The 18,315-nt window shown below is 40.9% G+C and overlaps 1 protein-coding gene across 4 annotated transcripts in view; it reads right to left on the reverse strand.

Annotated features, from left to right (window-relative positions):
- Positions 1-406: 406 nt before the first annotated feature.
- PRPF18 (pre-mRNA processing factor 18) overlaps positions 407-18,315 on the reverse strand; it is a 54,796-nt gene continuing 36,887 nt past the window's right edge. For 3 of the 4 annotated variants that reach the window (XM_077897178.1, XM_077897177.1, XM_077897179.1), the window contains one exon: positions 1,611-2,936. In XM_077897178.1, coding sequence (XP_077753304.1) covers positions 2,856-2,936 — 81 coding nt within the window. In that variant the 3' untranslated portion in view covers positions 1,611-2,855. Of the gene's footprint in view, positions 818-1,610; positions 2,937-18,315 lie in introns of those variants that run through there. The other variant, XR_013379437.1, reaches the window with a different exon arrangement.

Raw genomic sequence — 18,315 nt, forward strand, 5'->3', positions numbered from 1 at the left:
CCTCCCAGTTCTCACTGAGCTCAGAGCAAATCCCAAGTTCTGTGACTCGGGACAGCTGCCTTCCCAGCTCGCGTCTCTCCAGACCATCCCCACCCTCCTCAGGAGACCTAAACCATCCTCGTTCTCTCTCCCTCAATTATCTTTGGCCTCAACTTCATTTTCCTAATTTCCCCCAAAGATTGAAAGCACAGCCATGGCTTCCAGGTCGTTACAGACTCTGTGCTGTAATGCTAAAATATGCTGCTTGGTCTCTGCAGTTGGCAAGAGCACTCCCAGGAAATGCAGCATCACCTCTAAGAGAAAACCAGCACTGCATTAAATTTGAATCCAGAAAGAACTCCCTTGGACAGGAGTCTCGGCTGGCAGTAAAGCAGAAAGGGAAGAATGTATACTTTAGGGCTCTGAGTGATTTTTAAAGGATGCTTTTATTATTTTAAAAATAGCTAAAACCATTAATAGAACTAAAACTAAAAAACACAAGCATGCAGTATCTGCTGAACTAAAATTTTCATGATTTGGAGAACACGAGAGGTCACTCTTCAATTTAGCCACATGCATACTCACAGTTACCAGAAGACCTTTAATTTCAGGGAAACGGAAAACTTTTCTAAGAACCTGCTTACCCAAGCCCCAAATGGTTGACATTGACAGACTGTGGAATGTTACCGTCCCACCCCACCCACCCCGCCAAACGTTCTATCCATACAGATCAATTCTGGAAGGCACAGGTGTCACATGATCGTTTCTTCTTTATGTGGAGCGTTATTTAACAGCAAATGGAAGATGACACGAAATCAATGGACTGCCATGCTGCGGTCTGTGAACAAAGCAATTTGGGGAGTATTCATTCAACACTATGTATCAACCAGTCCGACACAAGAATACATAACTCAAGTCTAGATTATCGTCCTGTCTTATGAAAGTCTATCTCTCATTTGCCCTGGAGTAAGCTCTCCTAAGCCCTAATTTAATCATAAAAAATGGTTTCCAGGGGCGCCTGGGTGGCTCAATGGTTGAGTGACTGCCTTTGGCCCAGGGCGTGATCCCGGAGTCCCAGGATCGTGTTCCACATCAGGCTCCCTGCATGGAGCCTGCTTCTCACTCTGCCTGTGTCTCTGCCTCTGTGTCTCTTGTGAATAAATTAAAAAAGAAAAAGAAAAAAAGAAATGGTTTCCAAAGTGTGAAGGGGGGTAGGGAGTGAGCCTGATTCAGTTCAGGAGGGCGGGCTTCGGCCACCCTGTGCAAACACCCAGCAGAAATGATCCGATCGGCACAGCCAACTGCAAGAGGCTTTCCAGCCCTCCCCCCCAAAGGGGCCACAGTAGGGGATGGTGAATCTGTGTGTAGCTACCCCCACCTATGACCCAGCTGACTCTAGCTCCTACCACGTCCTCTCACCTTTTCAACTCTAAACTGGCTGCAAGTGGGGCAGTCAGAGCACAAAACAGTCCCTGCTTAGTAACGGCTGTTGCTGCCAGCACCCTGTTGTTGGTGTTACCCTGACATGAACACACACTGCCCCTCAGCACGGGGTTCAGGAATACTACTGTGACAACACTCTAGCAACAAGGACACAAGGACCAATATTCACTGAGCTCTTAACTGCCAGGCGGTGTGGTAAGCATTTTATTTGACTTGAACACCACAACAGCACGCTGAGGTACAGTCCGATTCCTCAAGACCACTTGGAGATGGGGCAAATGAGGCGGAGATGGGGTAGGTGACACCCAGGGTCATGCACTCATGGGGGGAGAGTGGGAATCTCCAGCTCGGCAGTGCTGACTCAGGAGTCCCCCCTTACTGCTGTCCGACACCCCACTTCACCTGGGCAGGTCCACTCCATTCACCCACCTTCCTCTATTAACTGAGTCCTCTCAGCTTGCAGAGCGCAGCAATTCATCACCAGTATCTGGGTAGGACACTGTGTGCAATTCAGAAGTCCTTGTCTGTGCCAACTCAGACCCATGACCTACTGTCTTGGGCAGTGACCAGAGTCTTGGCACCTTGCTCCTCTGCCCAGCGGCGTGGAGTCTGGAGGAGCAGTCAGCACAGGCCAGGCCAACGGGGAGACTCGCAGGCAGTCCTGGTCGGGGAAGAACCAGTGGCATCACAACGTCCCTGTCCTTGGCTAGCTTGACAATCCACTATCTCACCTTGAACCTCGATGCATTGGGGTTCCTTAACTTAAACTTCTATTGATATAACATACCATCTTTTTTGAACTTCAATTTCCTGTTAATTCTTTCTGTCCCGAGAGGTGACAGATACTAATATTTACACTCCTTAGAAGGTAAAAGCAAGCCTTGAAATGCAAGAAAAACAACACTTGAGTTAACAGTAATAACATTTACATTCCAATTCTATTGCAAGATGGCAAAAGTTCAGCAACATTTAAGGACTATAAAGTTTCATTAAATGGTTCCATATTTTTGTTGAAATATATAAAAATACTTTTTATAAATGCTACATAAAAGACAATGTGAAAATTATCATATTTTACAGAAAAAATTAAGTCCATCCTTAAATGTTCCTTTTTAATCATCTAACTGCCAACTCTCAGGTCTAGAGGGAAGAGGTCACGTTAGACCCCCTTCTGTGACAGTTGTCTACACATTTAAATTTGAGGAGAAGTCTTCAGAATTTAATTTCTTGCCTATTTATAGTAAATGACACAAAAATCAGTTTGCAGCCAGAGGTGACAGGAGAGCCAACACCATTTCTTATAACCGAGAGAGTAGCATGGGGAGAACGGAACCACAGGAGGCTGCACTGTTCTTCCCTCGCTCTTGCTGGTGATTCCTGAAGTCGGTACCACGTCCACTGCAGTTTCTTGTTACTTAGACACCACACAGATATCACAGTGCATTGTACTCCACACATTTTGATGGATCTGTAGGAAAGTGCTTCTGGCAAATGGTCATTAACCTCTTCAATCCCTAAGAAAACAAGAAAAGCAAAGACTGGTTATGATATGGCTGCACTGTCCTGAAGTGCCCATCTCTATGCTGGTTTGCCCATGTCCCCCCTGAAATGCAGCAGCCCCAGTGACACCACTCAGATAGACGCACATGGAGAGAAGGGTCTGTTCACGTGCACCCAGGATACACTGAACACAGAGCAAAACCGTCCCCAACAATAACAAAAGTTCTGGCAACAACCCAAATGTTCTGAGGGAATATATGAATAAGCTTTAGTATGCTCACAAATGGAAAGTTTTACAGCAGTAAAAATGAATTAACTAGAACTCCAGCAGGTTCCAGTAGAGTTGAGCCCAAACGGCCCAGCTAACACACCCACACTAGGTACCCAGACAACAGCTATATATCTAGCAAGTGCTACGTATGTACCATCCTCTCAAGAATTAAGAACCACGCAAATCATCCGCCCTGTTCTATGGGGGAATTCTGTTGATGAGAGACTCTGGATGAGAATAAATGATGTACATAAATCTCAGAAACAATGTTGAATGTAAAAAAATAAAGTGGCAAGGGCTACGTAAGTATGTCATTTTAATAAAACTGAAAAACAATTTAAAACAAAATATATGGCTTATAAATAACCTAGCATGGTAAAATTACTTTTGAAAAAGCAAATGACAAATTCAGACTTTCTGGGGTAGAGGAGGAAAACTGTCAGTGATCTTCAGCATGTCCTAGTTCTTAAGCTGGGAGTAAGGCCTTTAGATAGATTTTTTTTTTTTTATCTCATAACTTACATATTACATGTATTCTTTTGTATTACAAAATAATACATGATAAAAACATTCTAATATAATCATAAGGACATAATCCAGCATCGCAAACCTCACCCGGCTAATCCTTCAGAGCTCAGTGGACAGACTCCTGTGCTGTCTCTGTCCTGTACCTCTGGCATCCGTTACCACACTCTGGTTTTTTTCAGGCAACTACATCACACATGTATTCGGGTCTCACAAATTTCAAGTGCTTTTTATCTCTTCTGCAGTTCGGCCAGTTCTTGACCCATCTATAACTTTGTAGTGACTTTTTAAACTGCTGACAAGAACTGTCACTATTAGAATTCACTCGGTCTCTTTCAGCTCATCCTTCGGAGTCTGTGAGCTTCCAACATCCTTAGTTGGCATTTAGTTTTTAGTTATCTCTCTGCGCTTTCTCATCCACCACTGAGCAAACATACCCCTAAGTCATTATCCAAATTCACCAACAGGAGAGGGACATGACTAGAAACCTGCAACACGTCACTACAGATCTCTTCAGAACAATTCCAGGAAGAGCTGTGCCTATTAACTCTTTTTTTTTTTCTACCAGTAAACAAAACAAGACGACGCTCTACCCAATGCTTTACTGCAATCTATATATAAATCACCATCACCAAGAATAGCAGCACTTAATTTTAATGACCCACAAGGCAGTATTTGGCACAAACTATTTTAAGGTTTCTCACCTTGGATACAGAAAAACTGAAGTCACCCAGCTAATTATCACAGTAACAAGAAGAATGAAATCCTATCACAAGCCAAAGGCTGACTATGGTCAGAGCTGTATCGGATACTGAATATGAACATGTATACAGCACACTGCCTGCTTAATTAAGATTCTCCCAGGATTCATGATCTTTCCTCAAAATGATACAATGAAATATCATCTGCTCTTAAAACAAGAACGACGACAACAAAAAGTCCCTGCAAAATCTCTTCGGTGCCACAGTAGTAACTAGACAACACAAATAGAAATCCCTTCAAATATATACTGAACTAGAATCTAACATATTCAACATCTTGAGAATCATGATTTTCAAACATTTTACTTCAAGTTTTTCAAAGATTCAAAGAGCATCCACATCATGCTACTTAAGAACTAGGTATGTGGAGGAAGGTTACGTTTCAACTGACTTCCAAGATGACCTCTGCACGCAGTGCCAAGAAAGATCATTTGCCTGCCTTGCTCTTCATTCATGTGGCGTCCCCTGTGCTGATCAGGTCCTTGGTTCAGAATGAAGACCCTTCCCTCTCACAGTCCAGCTTCTCCCGGTGTGAATTCTAATCATCTATACACAGGACTGTAATCTGTAGCCCTGGAAATATACGTGATAGCACGAGTCTGGCACCTTAAATTTTCCAAATCAACAGGTGAGAAGGGAGAGGGCTAAGAGCGAGCACCCCAAGGAAACGCAGGCAGCCTTAGCCACCGACACAGGGCAAGAAGATCCCGAGCGCATACAAGGCAAGCCAGTGTCCAGACTGCTGGACGTAGTTTTTCCTGTAAGAAATGGAATCCTGGCTATCGGCTCCTTATAGGAGATATCTGTGATGCTTACTTAACCTCACTAAGCAGATTCTAGGATTTAAAAATAAATACCAGTATCCTGTCTGAAATCTTAGCTGCCAAAAGGTTGTGAAATTCAAGTCTGAGTCATAAATAGTTACCATAAAACATTACGATACATTTTAGCAGAAAGGATTGATAGTACACAGCACCAATTTTTCAAGGGGTGAAATGTCAGGACAGCATATGGTTATTTTCCAAATGGATACCAATCTTTTCAATTAGATCCCTCGGGATTTCAGTTTTAAACTGCTTGAGGATGCTTAAACCAGTAAAACAATGAACTTGCTTAGCTTAGCTTATTGCAAATAGCTTCTTAAAAACTGGTGCTACCTTTCAACATAATTTTTATTTCCATGAAAGCAATACATTTATTTAAGAAGTCTTTATTCAGAGGCTACAGTGTGCCAAGTACTGTTCTGGGCTGAAAATACAGGAAATACAAAGAAAAAATTCCCACACTCATTGAGATTATATTCTGAGGGAACACAGACAAGAAAAATGAGTATCTTTAACACCTAATGTTAGATGATAAATGCTATGGAGAAAAATACAGCAGGGAAGGGGTGTGTGGATATGGGGAGTGGCCAGAAGGGCATTTTGGCTTTTACTCCAAGTAAACCAGGAAACCACTGCAGACCTCTAAGCAAGAGAGCATCATAATCTGATTCATATTTTAACTGCATTGCTCTGATACTGTGAAGATACTGAAGAGGGGCAAGGATATGGGCCACCTGGCTGGCCCAGTCAGAAGAGCATTCAACTCTTCATCCTGGGTTGTAGATTCAAGCCCCATGTTGGGTGTAGAGATTTTTTTTTTTAAGATTTTTTTTATTACTTTTTAAAAGATTGATTATTTATTTATTTATTTATTTATTTATTTAATTATTATTATTATTTTTTTTTTTTTTAATGAGAGACAGAGAGGCAGAGACACAGGCAGAGGGAGAAGCAGGCTCCATACAGGAAGCCCGATGTGGGACTCGATCCCGGGTCTCCAGGATCACGCCCTGGGCTGAAGGTGGCGCTAAACCACTGAGCCACCCGGGCTGCCCAAAATTTTATTTTATTATTTTATTTTATTTTTTTAAATTTTTATTTATTTATGATAGTCACACAGAGAGAGAGAGAGAGAGAGAGGCAGAGACACAGGCAGAGGGAGGAGCAGGCTCCATGCACCGGGAGCCCGACGTGGGATTTGATCCTGGGTCTCCAGGATCGCGCCCCGGGCCAAAGGCAGGCGCTAAACCGCTGCGCCACCCAGGGATCCCTTTATTTTTAAGTAAAGAGCAAGAATAAGAGCTCAGAGTCCAGGCAGGAGACCTGCAGTAATCCAGGTAAGAGAGGCTGGTGGCTGAGCTCACATGGCACCAGCAATAGTGGTGAGAAGGGACCAGATCACAGATTTACTCTGAATGTAGAACCATCAAAGATTGCCGACACACAGGTTATGGGCTGACATAGAAAAATAATGCCATGTTTCGTGTATACATGTTTTTTAAAGTCACCTATTACTTAAATAATATTCTTCTGCCTCACCCTTTCCAATCCCTAAATTCCACTACCCCCAGAGGCAACCACTTTAAATCTCCTGTTTCTTCTATTTACTGCCATCTTTCTAAATATTGACAGAGCTTGATTATTTTTGTCTCAAAATAGTCTGTACTGACTTCCTACTGTGAAAACGGAGGCTTAATCCTCTTACACCACACCCGCTGGCCCCTCACAGGCGCACACACACCTAAACACTTTTTTCTTCCTTATCCTCCCCAATCACAATTCCTAGTGAATGCAACACGCAGGATTTACTGTATACTGTCTACACAATTACTTGTAGCAGAGCCACACGGTATATGATGATGATATTTCCTTTCGTATTTTTCCCCATCTTTTTGCTTATGTAGATACTACCAATTTACTCTCCACCAGTAGACTCCTCTCAATATGACTGAACATAACAGGTCATAGATCTGTTCCATTTTTCTCCTGGAGCCCTCTACATGTTCTGACCTAGAACAAATGAATTCCAGGACAGATCTCTCTGTACTGCTACTATTCTAGAGCCTCCCCTTCCCCTCCAACCTGGCACCTCCTTTTGATCCACTCCTGTGCTGGATCTTGTTTGCTGGACCTTTTTGGTTTCCCTCACTCACTGTGGCAGAGCACATCCTCAAGTACAGGCAATACAATATAGTGGAGTTAGGATTACTCGGGTTCAAATCCTAATTCTACCACTTCCTAGAGGTGTAACCTTGGGAACTAACTTCTCCATGGCTCAGTTTCTCCACTTATAAGACAAAGAAATTATACCATCAACCTCATATTGTTCCTCTAAAGTGCTAAAGGGAAGCACACAGAGAGCACAAAAGAAATGTTAGCTGTAATGATTCCAAAGAAGATGTGAGAGGTCACATTTTTAAGACATTTTGAGACTTGTCTGAAAATATCTTTAGCCTATATTCACACTTAACTGACAGTTCAGAGAAGAATGTAATTGAGTTGAAATTTTTTTCCTTGCTATGACACAGGTACTGATCCACTGTCTCCCAGCTTCCAGAACTGTTAATGAGAAGTACGATGGCATCTGAATTCCGGAGTTTCTGTAAATGATCTGTTTTCTCTTTTCTCCAGAATCATTTAAAGTCTTTTATCTTTGGCCTTCCAATATTTCCTTATATTAGGTCTTGATGTGAGAGCTTTCCTGTTCATTTACTATATATTTACTGAGCTCTTTTCATTCTAGAACATTCCTATCCTTCAGCTCTGGGAAGTTTTTCTGCATTAATTCCTTATCTTCTACCCACCAATCACTCCGTTCACTTTTTCCGAGTATCTGAATAGTGCAGTCTTCTAGAATGATTCCCTCATTCTCTTATCCCTCTCTTTTAACTTTTATTTATTCATGAGACACAGAGAGAGAGATAGGCAGAGACATAGGCCGAGGGAGAAGCAGGCTCCATGTAGGGAGTCCGATGTATCTTTTAACTTTTGGATTTCTGCTATAATATTTAATTTCTAAGAGCAAATTTTGACTTTTCTTTTTGGCATACTGTCCTTATTTCATGGCTGCAGCCTTACCTAAGGATATTAATTAGTCCCTTAATTGAAGGTTTTTTTTTTTCTTTCTATTCCTTCTACGACAACTCTTTGAATTCCTTTTTCTCTATGTGTTTATTTTGGTCTCTTTCACATTATAAATTTTCTGTAAAGGTCTGATGATACTGGGTGAAGGTTCATATTTACGAGCAAGGCACTGAAGGGCTGAGGGAAACTCCCTAAACGGGCAGGGCTTGTCAGTGGAACTTCATCTGGAGACAATATGGCAGGCAAGCTAGTTTTTTCATTAGAGGAATTCTGAATGTTAGTAACTGTGGATCTTCTCTCTGGAGTCAGTTCACAGAGAAGAATCCTGTTTTGTTTTGTTTTTTTAAAGATTTTATTTATTCATGAGAGAGAGAGAGAGAGAGAGAGGAGAGAGAGAGAAGCAGAGACACAAGCAGAGAGAGAAGCAGGCACCAGGTAGACAGCCGGATGTGGGAATTGATCCTGGGCTGAAAGCAGGCACTCAACCACTGACCCAGGCGTCCCTGAATCCTCTGAATTCTTGAGTGGAAAGGTAAAAGCCCAGCTTCCAACATCAGAGGAACCAGGGGAGAACAGGAACTACAGGTCTCACTTGTCAATACACAGACTCTCAATTAAATATCCTGTTTTACTAGGGCAGGTCACCCTTCCTGAACAGGACAAATCCCTTAGGAAGTCAGCTTTCTTCTCACTGTTGCATTCCAGGTGTTCTCTCTTTAATTCTCAGGCCGAATTCATAGATTTTCAGGATAATTTGAAGGTTTTCTAGGTAATTTGGTGGAGACAGGTGATTTGGAGACCCTACTCTTCCGCCATCTTGCCCCTCCCCCAGAAATCAAACTCTCCCTCTTCGCCGATGACATGACACTCTAGATAGAAAACCCAAAAGACTCCACCCCAAGATTGCTAGAACTCATACAGCAATTCAGTAGCGTGGCAGGATACAAAATCAATGCCCAGAAATCAATGGCATTTCTCTACACTAACAATGAGACTGAAGAAAGAGAAATTAAGGAGTCAATCCCATTTACAATTGCACCCAAAAGCGTAAGATACCTAGGAATAAACCTATCCAAAGATGTAAAGGATCTATACCCTAAAAACTATAGAACACTTCTGAAAGAAATTGAGGAAGACACAAAGAGATGGAAAAATATTCCATGCTCATGGATTGGCAGAATTAATATTGTGAAAATGTCAATGTTACCCAGGGCAATATACACGTTTAATGCAATCCCTATCAAAATACCATGGACTTTCTTCAGAGAGTTAGAACAAATTATTTTAAGATTTGTGTGGAATCAGAAAAGACCCCGAATAGCCAGGGGAATTTTAAAAAAGAAAACCATATCTGGGGGCATCACAATGCCAGATTTCAGGTTGTACTACAAAGCTGTGGTCATCAAGACAGTGTGGTACTGGCACAAAAACAGACGCATAGATCAGTGGAACAGAATAGAGAACCCAGAAGTGGACCCTGAACTTTATGGTCAACTAATATTCGATAAAGGAGGAAAGACTATCCATTGGAAGAAAGACAGTCTCTTCAATAAATGGTGCTGGGAAAATTGGACATCCACATGCAGAAGAATGAAACTAGACCACTCTCTTTCACCATACACAAAGATAAACTCAAAATGGATGAAAGATCTAAATGTGAGACAAGATTCCATCAAAATCCTAGAGAAGAACACAGGCAACACCCTTTTTGAACTCGGCCATAGTAACTTCTTGCAAGATACATCCACGAAGGCAAAAGAAACAAAAGCAAAAATGAACTATTGGGACTTCATCAAGATAAGAAGCTTTTGCACAGCAAAGGATACAGTCAACAAAACTCAAAGACAACCTACAGAATGGGAGAAGATATTTGCAAATGACATATCAGATAAAGGGCTAGTTTCCAAGATCTATAAAGAACTTATTAAACTCAACACCAAAGAAACAAACAATCCAATCATGAAATGGGCAAAAGACATGAACAGAAATCTCACAGAGGAAGACATAGACATGGCCAACCTGCATATGAGAAAATGCTCTGCATCACTTGCCATCAGGGAAATACAAATCAAAACCACAATGAGATACCACCTCACACCAGTGAGAATGGGGAAAATTAACAAGGCAGGAAACAACAAATGTTGGAGAGGATGCGGAGAAAAGGGAACCCTCTTACACTGTTGGTGGGAATGTGAACTGGTGCAGCCACTCTGGAAAACTGTGTGGAGGTTCCTCAAAGAGTTCAAAATAGACCTGCCCTACGACCCAGCAATTGCACTGCTGGGGATTTACCCCAAAGATACAAATGCAATGAAACGCCGGGACACCTGCCCCCCGATGTTTATAGCAGCAATGGCCACGATAGCCAAACTGTGGAAGGAGCCTTGGTGTCCAACGAAAGATGAATGGATAAAGAAGATGTGGTTTATGTATACAATGGAATATTACTCAGCTATTAGAAATGACAAATACCCACCATTTGCTTCAACGTGGATGGAACTGGAGGGTATTATGCTGAGTGAAGTAAGTCAGTCGGGGAAGGACAAACATTATATGTTCTCATTCATTTGGGGAATATAAATAATAGTGAAAGGGAATATAAGGGAAGGGAGAAGAAATGTGTGGGAAATATCAGAAAGGGAGACAGAACGTAAAGACTGCTAACTCTGGGAAACGAACTAGGGGTGGTGGAAGGGGAGAAGGGCGGGGGGTGGGAGTGAATGGGTGACGGGCACTGGGGGTTATTCTGTATGTTAGTAAATTGAACACCAATAAAAAATAAATTAAAAAAAAAAAAAAAAAAAAAAAAGAAGCAAGTGAATGAGGCAGCCCCAGTGGCTTAGCAGTTTAGCGCTGCCTTCAGCCCAGGGCATGATCCTGGAGAACTGGGATCAAGTCCCACGCTGGGCTCCATGCATGGAGCCTGTTTCTCTCTCTGCCTCTCTCTCCCTCCGTCTCTAATAAATAAAAATAAATAAAATCTTAAAAAAAAAAAAAAAAAAAAAAAGGAAGTCAGCTTTCTGCTAGAGTAGAAGGACAAGAGGGCCCACTTGGGAAAGGGAGAAGGAACTCCTGGCCTACTTATCCTAATTCTTAACCACTCCCTTGTTATCAGCCCCAGTCTGGCCTTTTAGAAGTGCCCAGGAGCCCCACATCTAGATTCTTCCAAATTCTACACAGTTTATATTAATGGCTCCTTAATGACTCCTCTCCACACAAAGTTAACCAAACTGATTTTTTTTTAAAGATTTATTTATTTATTCATGAGAGACACAGAGAGAGAGGCAGAGACACAGGCAGAGGGAGAAGCAGGCTCTATGCAGGGAGCCCGATGTGGGACTCGGTCCTGGAACTCCAGGATCACGCCCTGAGCCAAGGCAGATGCTCAACCGTTGAGCCACCCAGGCGTCCCATAAACTGATTATTTTTAATGAGTATGTTTCAAGGAAAATATCTGCACTTAAGTAAAAGGTCCACTGATGAACGGTACACTTAAAAATGATGAACAAGGTAAATTTTATGTGTATTTCACCATAATTTTCCAAAAATTTAATTGAAAGCATTACAGAATATGCTAGATAAGAGTATCAAAATATCAAATACAGATAGTTTGGTATATTATAGCACGTGATACAGGATACAAATTCAGCATAATGAAAGTTGCTTATACCCATTTAAATCAATGAACCACTACATCAACCTGCATCCACTAAAAAATTAGCATTTTTAGGACACCTGGGTGGCTCAGTGGTTGGGCAGCTGCCTTCAGCTCAGGTCTCAGATCCCAGGATCGAGTCCACATTGGGCTCCTGCGAGGAGCCTGCTTCTCCCTCTGCCTATGTCTCTGCCTCTCTTTCTTTTTTTCCTTTTTTTTTTTAAATGTTTATTTTTATTTTTATTTTTTTAATTTTTATTTATTTATGATAGTCACAGAGAGAGAGAGAGGCGCAGAGACACAGGCAGAGGGAGAAGCAGACTCCATGCACGGGGAGCCCGGCGTGGGATTCGATCCCGGGTCTCCAGGATCGCGCCCTGGGCCAAAGGCAGGCACCAAACCGCTGCGCCACCCAGGGATCCCTCTCTCTCTGTCTCTCATGAATACATAATTTTTTTAAAAAAGCAGTATTTATTTAAAAATTAGCATTTTATTTATTATTGCAGAAAACAGTAACTTTTTAAAACCAAACCAAACCACAATCACAATTCTTTAGCTAGACTTGCCTTTTCTTTTATAAACTCACATTAGTTACCAGGACTTGAGGATGATTTTGTTGTGCGTAAGTAATCTCTGTACTGAGGTATAAAGACATTGCATCACATTAATTATTTCTGTACCTGTCACTAGTCTACACTGTAAGAACAAAGTCTTGAAAATGGAACAGATTCATCTAGTGACACAGTCCAAGAGTGTGAAGAGTAAGAGATTAGCTAAGTGCCATTTTCTACCTAGCCATTTAAAATTCCGTCCATGAGCTGCCAAAGGTCTAGAAAAGGAATTAATTAACATGAGACACATAAGTTAAAATTTAACCCTGACTTTGGACTGAAGGAATACTCATTTGACCTGAAACAGGACATTCAAAAAACACACATTTAAGAGTGAAAAGTTAATTTCTACAATTTCAACTAACACACAGTTAGGCAGAAAAAGGCCAATGCTTCAAAAACTGTCTAAAGGAATTCTTTTCACACAAGATCATTAAAATTGCATTCATCTAAATAACTCATTCTACCTTTTAAATAACTCATCTAGATCTCACTACTGGGATGATGAAAAGTCCCACTGCAAGTATCAAAAGTATAAAAATTCTCAGTATCTGCAAAACTTAATGGAAACTTAAAACTGATAACTTGGGACTAACTCAGTCTGCCTTTATGGTTTACAGCAAGAAGCAGAGCTGCACTCATTTTTCACTTGTCTGAATGCTTCTTTAAGAGAACATATTTCTAGCTCACAGGCTCATCGTTTCACAGCAAATAAAGTACAATCACAAGTGAGAATTCCACTTTGAAAACAGCATTTGCCTGCTTGCTAAGTTAGTAAAAATTTATACTAAATGACCAATTTGGGGGAAGAGTCCCTTTATTTGATTAGCAGGCTTTCCCAGTGTAGGGTGATCTGTTTTTTTCAAGCATATAGTTGAAAAACAGAAGACTGAGTACCCAAGTTAAATGTCTGTTATCAGTTACGATGCCAGCTGAGAAAGAAGCATGCACTGCTTACACCAGCATGCCCCAAAATGTGTTTCCACCGAACACTGGATTTCTAGGGTATTAAAAGGTGATGTATGTGATAGATAAATGCTAGCGGTATTTTTCTCTAAACGTTTAATACGGTAGAATGTATTAAATAGGCAAACAGTATGCTACCACGCAATAACCTGCCTTTAAGAACTGGTCGATCATAGCCAAGAATACCAGGAGGCAGCATGAAGCCACATGACCCACATGTGTGACATATAATTTGGTGCTTAGAGAATGTTTACCAGCTAACCATGATTGTATACTCAACGTATGGATCAAGTTGTGACCACTCAGTGCAGTGATTAAAGTGTCTGTTTTACCATCTGGGGCAATACATTGGTATATTATACATTTATAAATGTTCCATGAATAAATAAGTTTGGCAAATACTAGTATATATGCCAAACCCTGAAATACGGATTGAAATAACTGACAGAAAATGCTGGGATGATGTCTTTACTAGGGAATTTACTAACATATATTATTGAAAACAACATTTGCCTTTTAGAATGTTACAACTTTAAGAAAAATTATTACAAATGAGTATACTCCTTAATCATCTAATCCCCAAAGAAACCTGTATTGTAACACAGAACACATATTAATTAATCTAGATGTATCAGGAATGTTATCAGCAGGAAACAACACACACAAACTTGATGGTAGCAATTCCAAGAACTTTACAAGGGCATGGGCAAGACTCGGGACCAAGAAGAGACAGTACAGTACCCCAGGGCTTGCATTACTGGGAAGTCGTAACCAGCCTGCTCTGAAGCAGGCAAGGAAGGGGGAGTGGTTCCAGGTGCCCAGAAAAGGTAACTGTATGCAAATGCCCCCTGAGAGAAGCTACAGGACTCAGGTAGAAGGTGCCCTCAACCCCTAGGGACTCCATAGGGAGGAGGCCAGGGAAATAAACACCCCAAATCTGTTTTTCTCCCACCTACAAAACGTCTTCCTGTCCTTCAAACTGCCTACTCCAATCCAAAGCCAAAAAGCAAGGAAGTCTGTCAAAGTTGTGCATAAAAGCCAGAGAACAAGGTGCAGAAGGAGACCTGCAGAGCAAACAGCCACTTGATGTCCATTTCAGCTTTTATTCCTTCTCATCTTTAAGGACAAGTAAAGAATGCCCAAGAGGTGAACCTTTTCAGTACATGTCTTTAAATGACTGAATTATAAAGTCTCTCAATAACCAAGAGCTTCCTATAATCTGTATAGAAGCAGCTTTACCCAAATCTGGGCCAAAGGTTACATCTGCATTTGGCAGAACAAAGTTCTTCAAGTTACTAATACCAATTTAAATCTGACCCCAGATTTGAGGCTAGCTAATAAACTATACAACTCTCCTTTGATCTGCATGGTACAAAAACTCTCCCTGTGGTGTGTTTAATTTTTGTGAGCAAGAGAACAGTTCAAACAACTTTCTCAGTTTAAATTCTACAGAGGTTTGCATAAAACCCCAAGATGAAATCATGGTACAATTTAAAAAAAAAAGCCCCTTGAATTGTTTTTGACCATATTTCCTAACACAGATATTTCTCACTAGGTTTTTTTTTTTTTTTTTAGATTTTTTTTTTTTTTAAAAAGACTTTATGTGTTTATTCATGAGAGACAGAAAGAGAGGTAGAGGCAGAGAGAGAAGCAAGCTCCATGCAAGGAGCCCTATGTGGGACTGGATCTCAGGACTGCGGGATCACACCCTGAGCCAAAGGCAAATGCTCAACCTCTGAACCACCCAGGCATCCCCTCACCAGGATTTTTTTTTCAGGATTTCTAAATAAAGAATTATTCCATACATCCAAGATTCCATTAAATGATGTCCAAAAATAGGCAAAATTAACCTATAGTTATACAAGTCAGAAGAGTGGTTACTTTTAATGGCAAGAGGACTTGGGCCAAGAAGAGGCATGAACAAACTTGTGAGGTGCCACCAGAAATGTTCTGTATCTAGATGTTGTTTTCCATCTTGATAAATTCTGATGCATATGGAGAATCAATGAGTTGTACAATTAAGATTAGTACACCTTGCACACTGTTGAGGTTTATGGTATCTCCATTTAAAAAGAAATAGTTACCCTACTGAAGGACTTCCACAATTACCTATTCAGCAAGTATCTTGAGGTAGATGTGTGGGGTAGGCGGTTACTAGAGGTCAGCAAACGGGTCCATGGGCACCGGCCTCCTGCCTAAGTGGAGTTTGCCTGGATCGCAGCCACCAGCTGCTCCGACACTATAGCTGCAGGGCCTAGGACGTGCAACAGACACCGGGAAACGCAAAGCCTCAGTATTTTCTACGTGATCCTTTAAGACAAAGTTTGTCAACCCCTGACTCCAACTTCAAATAATATATTTAAAGTGTTTCTTTTTAATGAGTAGTCCAGAGGCAGCCTGGGTGGCTCAGTAGGTCAATTGTCTGCCTTCGGCTCAGGTCACGATCCTGGGATGCTGGGACGAAGCCCCACATCAGGCTCCTTGCTCAGCAAGGAGTCTCCTCCCTTTCTCTCTGTCTACTTCTCTTGCCTACCTGTGTATGTGCACACTGTCACATAAATAAAATCTTTTAAATAAATAAGTAAATAAAATAAAGATCAGTCCAAATCCACCTCACCTAAACACCGAAGTAACAGGAGGGAGACTCAAAAGACAAAACTGCTAAGGCAAATTACTCCATCTGCCGCCACCAAGAATTTCATAAAACTCTCACATGGAAGTGGCAGTGTTCTTTGGCCTTGAGCTGCTGAGAGCCATAGGTTTATTTTAAAACATAAAAAAATCAGCATTTTATTTGTTCTTACACAATGCTAATTTAATTTGGTGTCTCTTATTTTAAAAATAGAAGCATACAATTTTTTAGAAAAAACTAAAATTTTTGGTGTATTACAAAAGTGAAAATCGAGCAACACTGATAGATATTCCTCCAAGGGAACAACGAGCTGAAGTGACTCCGGCACCACTGAGGGTAAACATCAGCTGACATTTCACACTAGCCTGCACTGTCCCATTATGACAGAGTTGAGACAAAATGAAATACTGCTTCAATTTGGCTAATATGAAAATCAGGAAAATAAAACAGAGGGTCAGGTTTCCTTAACGCTCAACTCACTCACTACTGATAGTCATGGGCATGTGAGTTTACAACCTTAAGTTTAATCAATGGCTGCAAGGGAAAACAGCATAGCAGAATGAAAGCTATCCAAGGACCAAAAAGGGCAACAGTTAAGCTGATGCTTGCAAATATCAAGTGCTGGGGAGCTCCCTCATATCTTCCCAGCGCCCCTACTCCGGTCTCAGGGCACTTCTGTTAAAAAGCTTCTTTGTCCTATTTTTGCAACCTCTCGTAAGTCTATCTGTATTCCAAAAATAAACATTTAATAAAAAGAAAACTATTGTTTCCTTACACTGATTAAAAATGTGTCTTCCTGGGCAGCACAGGTGGCTCAGTGGTTTAGTGCCGCCTCTGGCCCAAGGCCTGATCCTGGAAACCTGGAATCAAGTCCCCCATCGGGCTCCCTGCATGGAGCCTGCTTCTCCCTCTGCCTGTGTCTCTGCGTGTGTGTGTGTGTGTGTGTGTGTCTCATGGATAAATAAAATCTTAAAAAAAAAAAAAAAAAGCGTCTGCCTTTCTATACCTTAGTTGGTTCTTAACTATAGGACAAGTTTACTCCCTTTTCTGCCAGAAAGTTCCACCCTTATCCACAGCTCTCTTGCTCAGATCCCCACCAAAAGTATCCTTTCAAGGATGACAGAAAGAATAAGATTTTCACATTTCTTGTCCTATACAATATTCAATCAGCAAATATTTATTGAGCACCCACCACTAACTAAGGTATTGTTCTAGATTCTGAGTATCTAACACTGAACTATGTACTTATACCTTGTGGAACCTACACTAAATTTATGATGTCTAATAATGTAGCATAAGCTTTCATTAGACCCTGTAGCGGCCATATTATACTATTAATTTTATTGCACATATAGCCCACTCAATTCCCTAATCCTTCCTCATATATGCATTGCTCAAGCAACAGGGCCACTGGATTCAATTTTTCCTTTCATCCTTGCTATTTTTTTTAGAATCTTTTTTCTTTCAGCCAAGAACTTCCAGAATGCCAATGTCTTTTCTACCTTAACACACACCCTACCCTTGTTGTCTGTGAATGTGATAACCTCTCCATACAGTCAACCAAATTAGTCATTAAAATGTTTAACAGGACAGCATTGAGGTGACTAAGAACCCCATGACATCTCACTAGCATCCACCCAGATAGACATGGATCCATTATTCAGTACTCTGTGGCATTCCGCACTCAACCAGCTATGAATCCACCTGACTGTATTATCATATGAACATCTGTCCACAAGAAAATTATTGGGCTTAAGTCAAACATCCTTCTAAAGTACAGTATATTTACCAATTTTCCCTAATCATCTTAGGGAAAAAAGGAGGATTTACTTATTTTTTTTAATGGGAAGGTAACAGTTAAAAAGGAAGACCAATGGAAAAAGAGCAGGTTATTATAAAGCTTCCAAAAGTAAACCAGAAATCTTTAAAAATGCTAGATATATTTTTGAGAAGAAAATAAGTTTGTGGGGAAGTGGGAATCATGCCATTGTTGCAAAACAAAAAGCTGTCTTTAAAACAATTTATATATATATATATATATATATATATATATATATATATATA

The sequence above is a fragment of the Canis aureus genome, chromosome 5 (assembly GCF_053574225.1).
Source record: "Canis aureus isolate CA01 chromosome 5, VMU_Caureus_v.1.0, whole genome shotgun sequence".
In the NCBI taxonomy this organism is placed as follows: domain Eukaryota; kingdom Metazoa; phylum Chordata; class Mammalia; order Carnivora; family Canidae; genus Canis; species Canis aureus.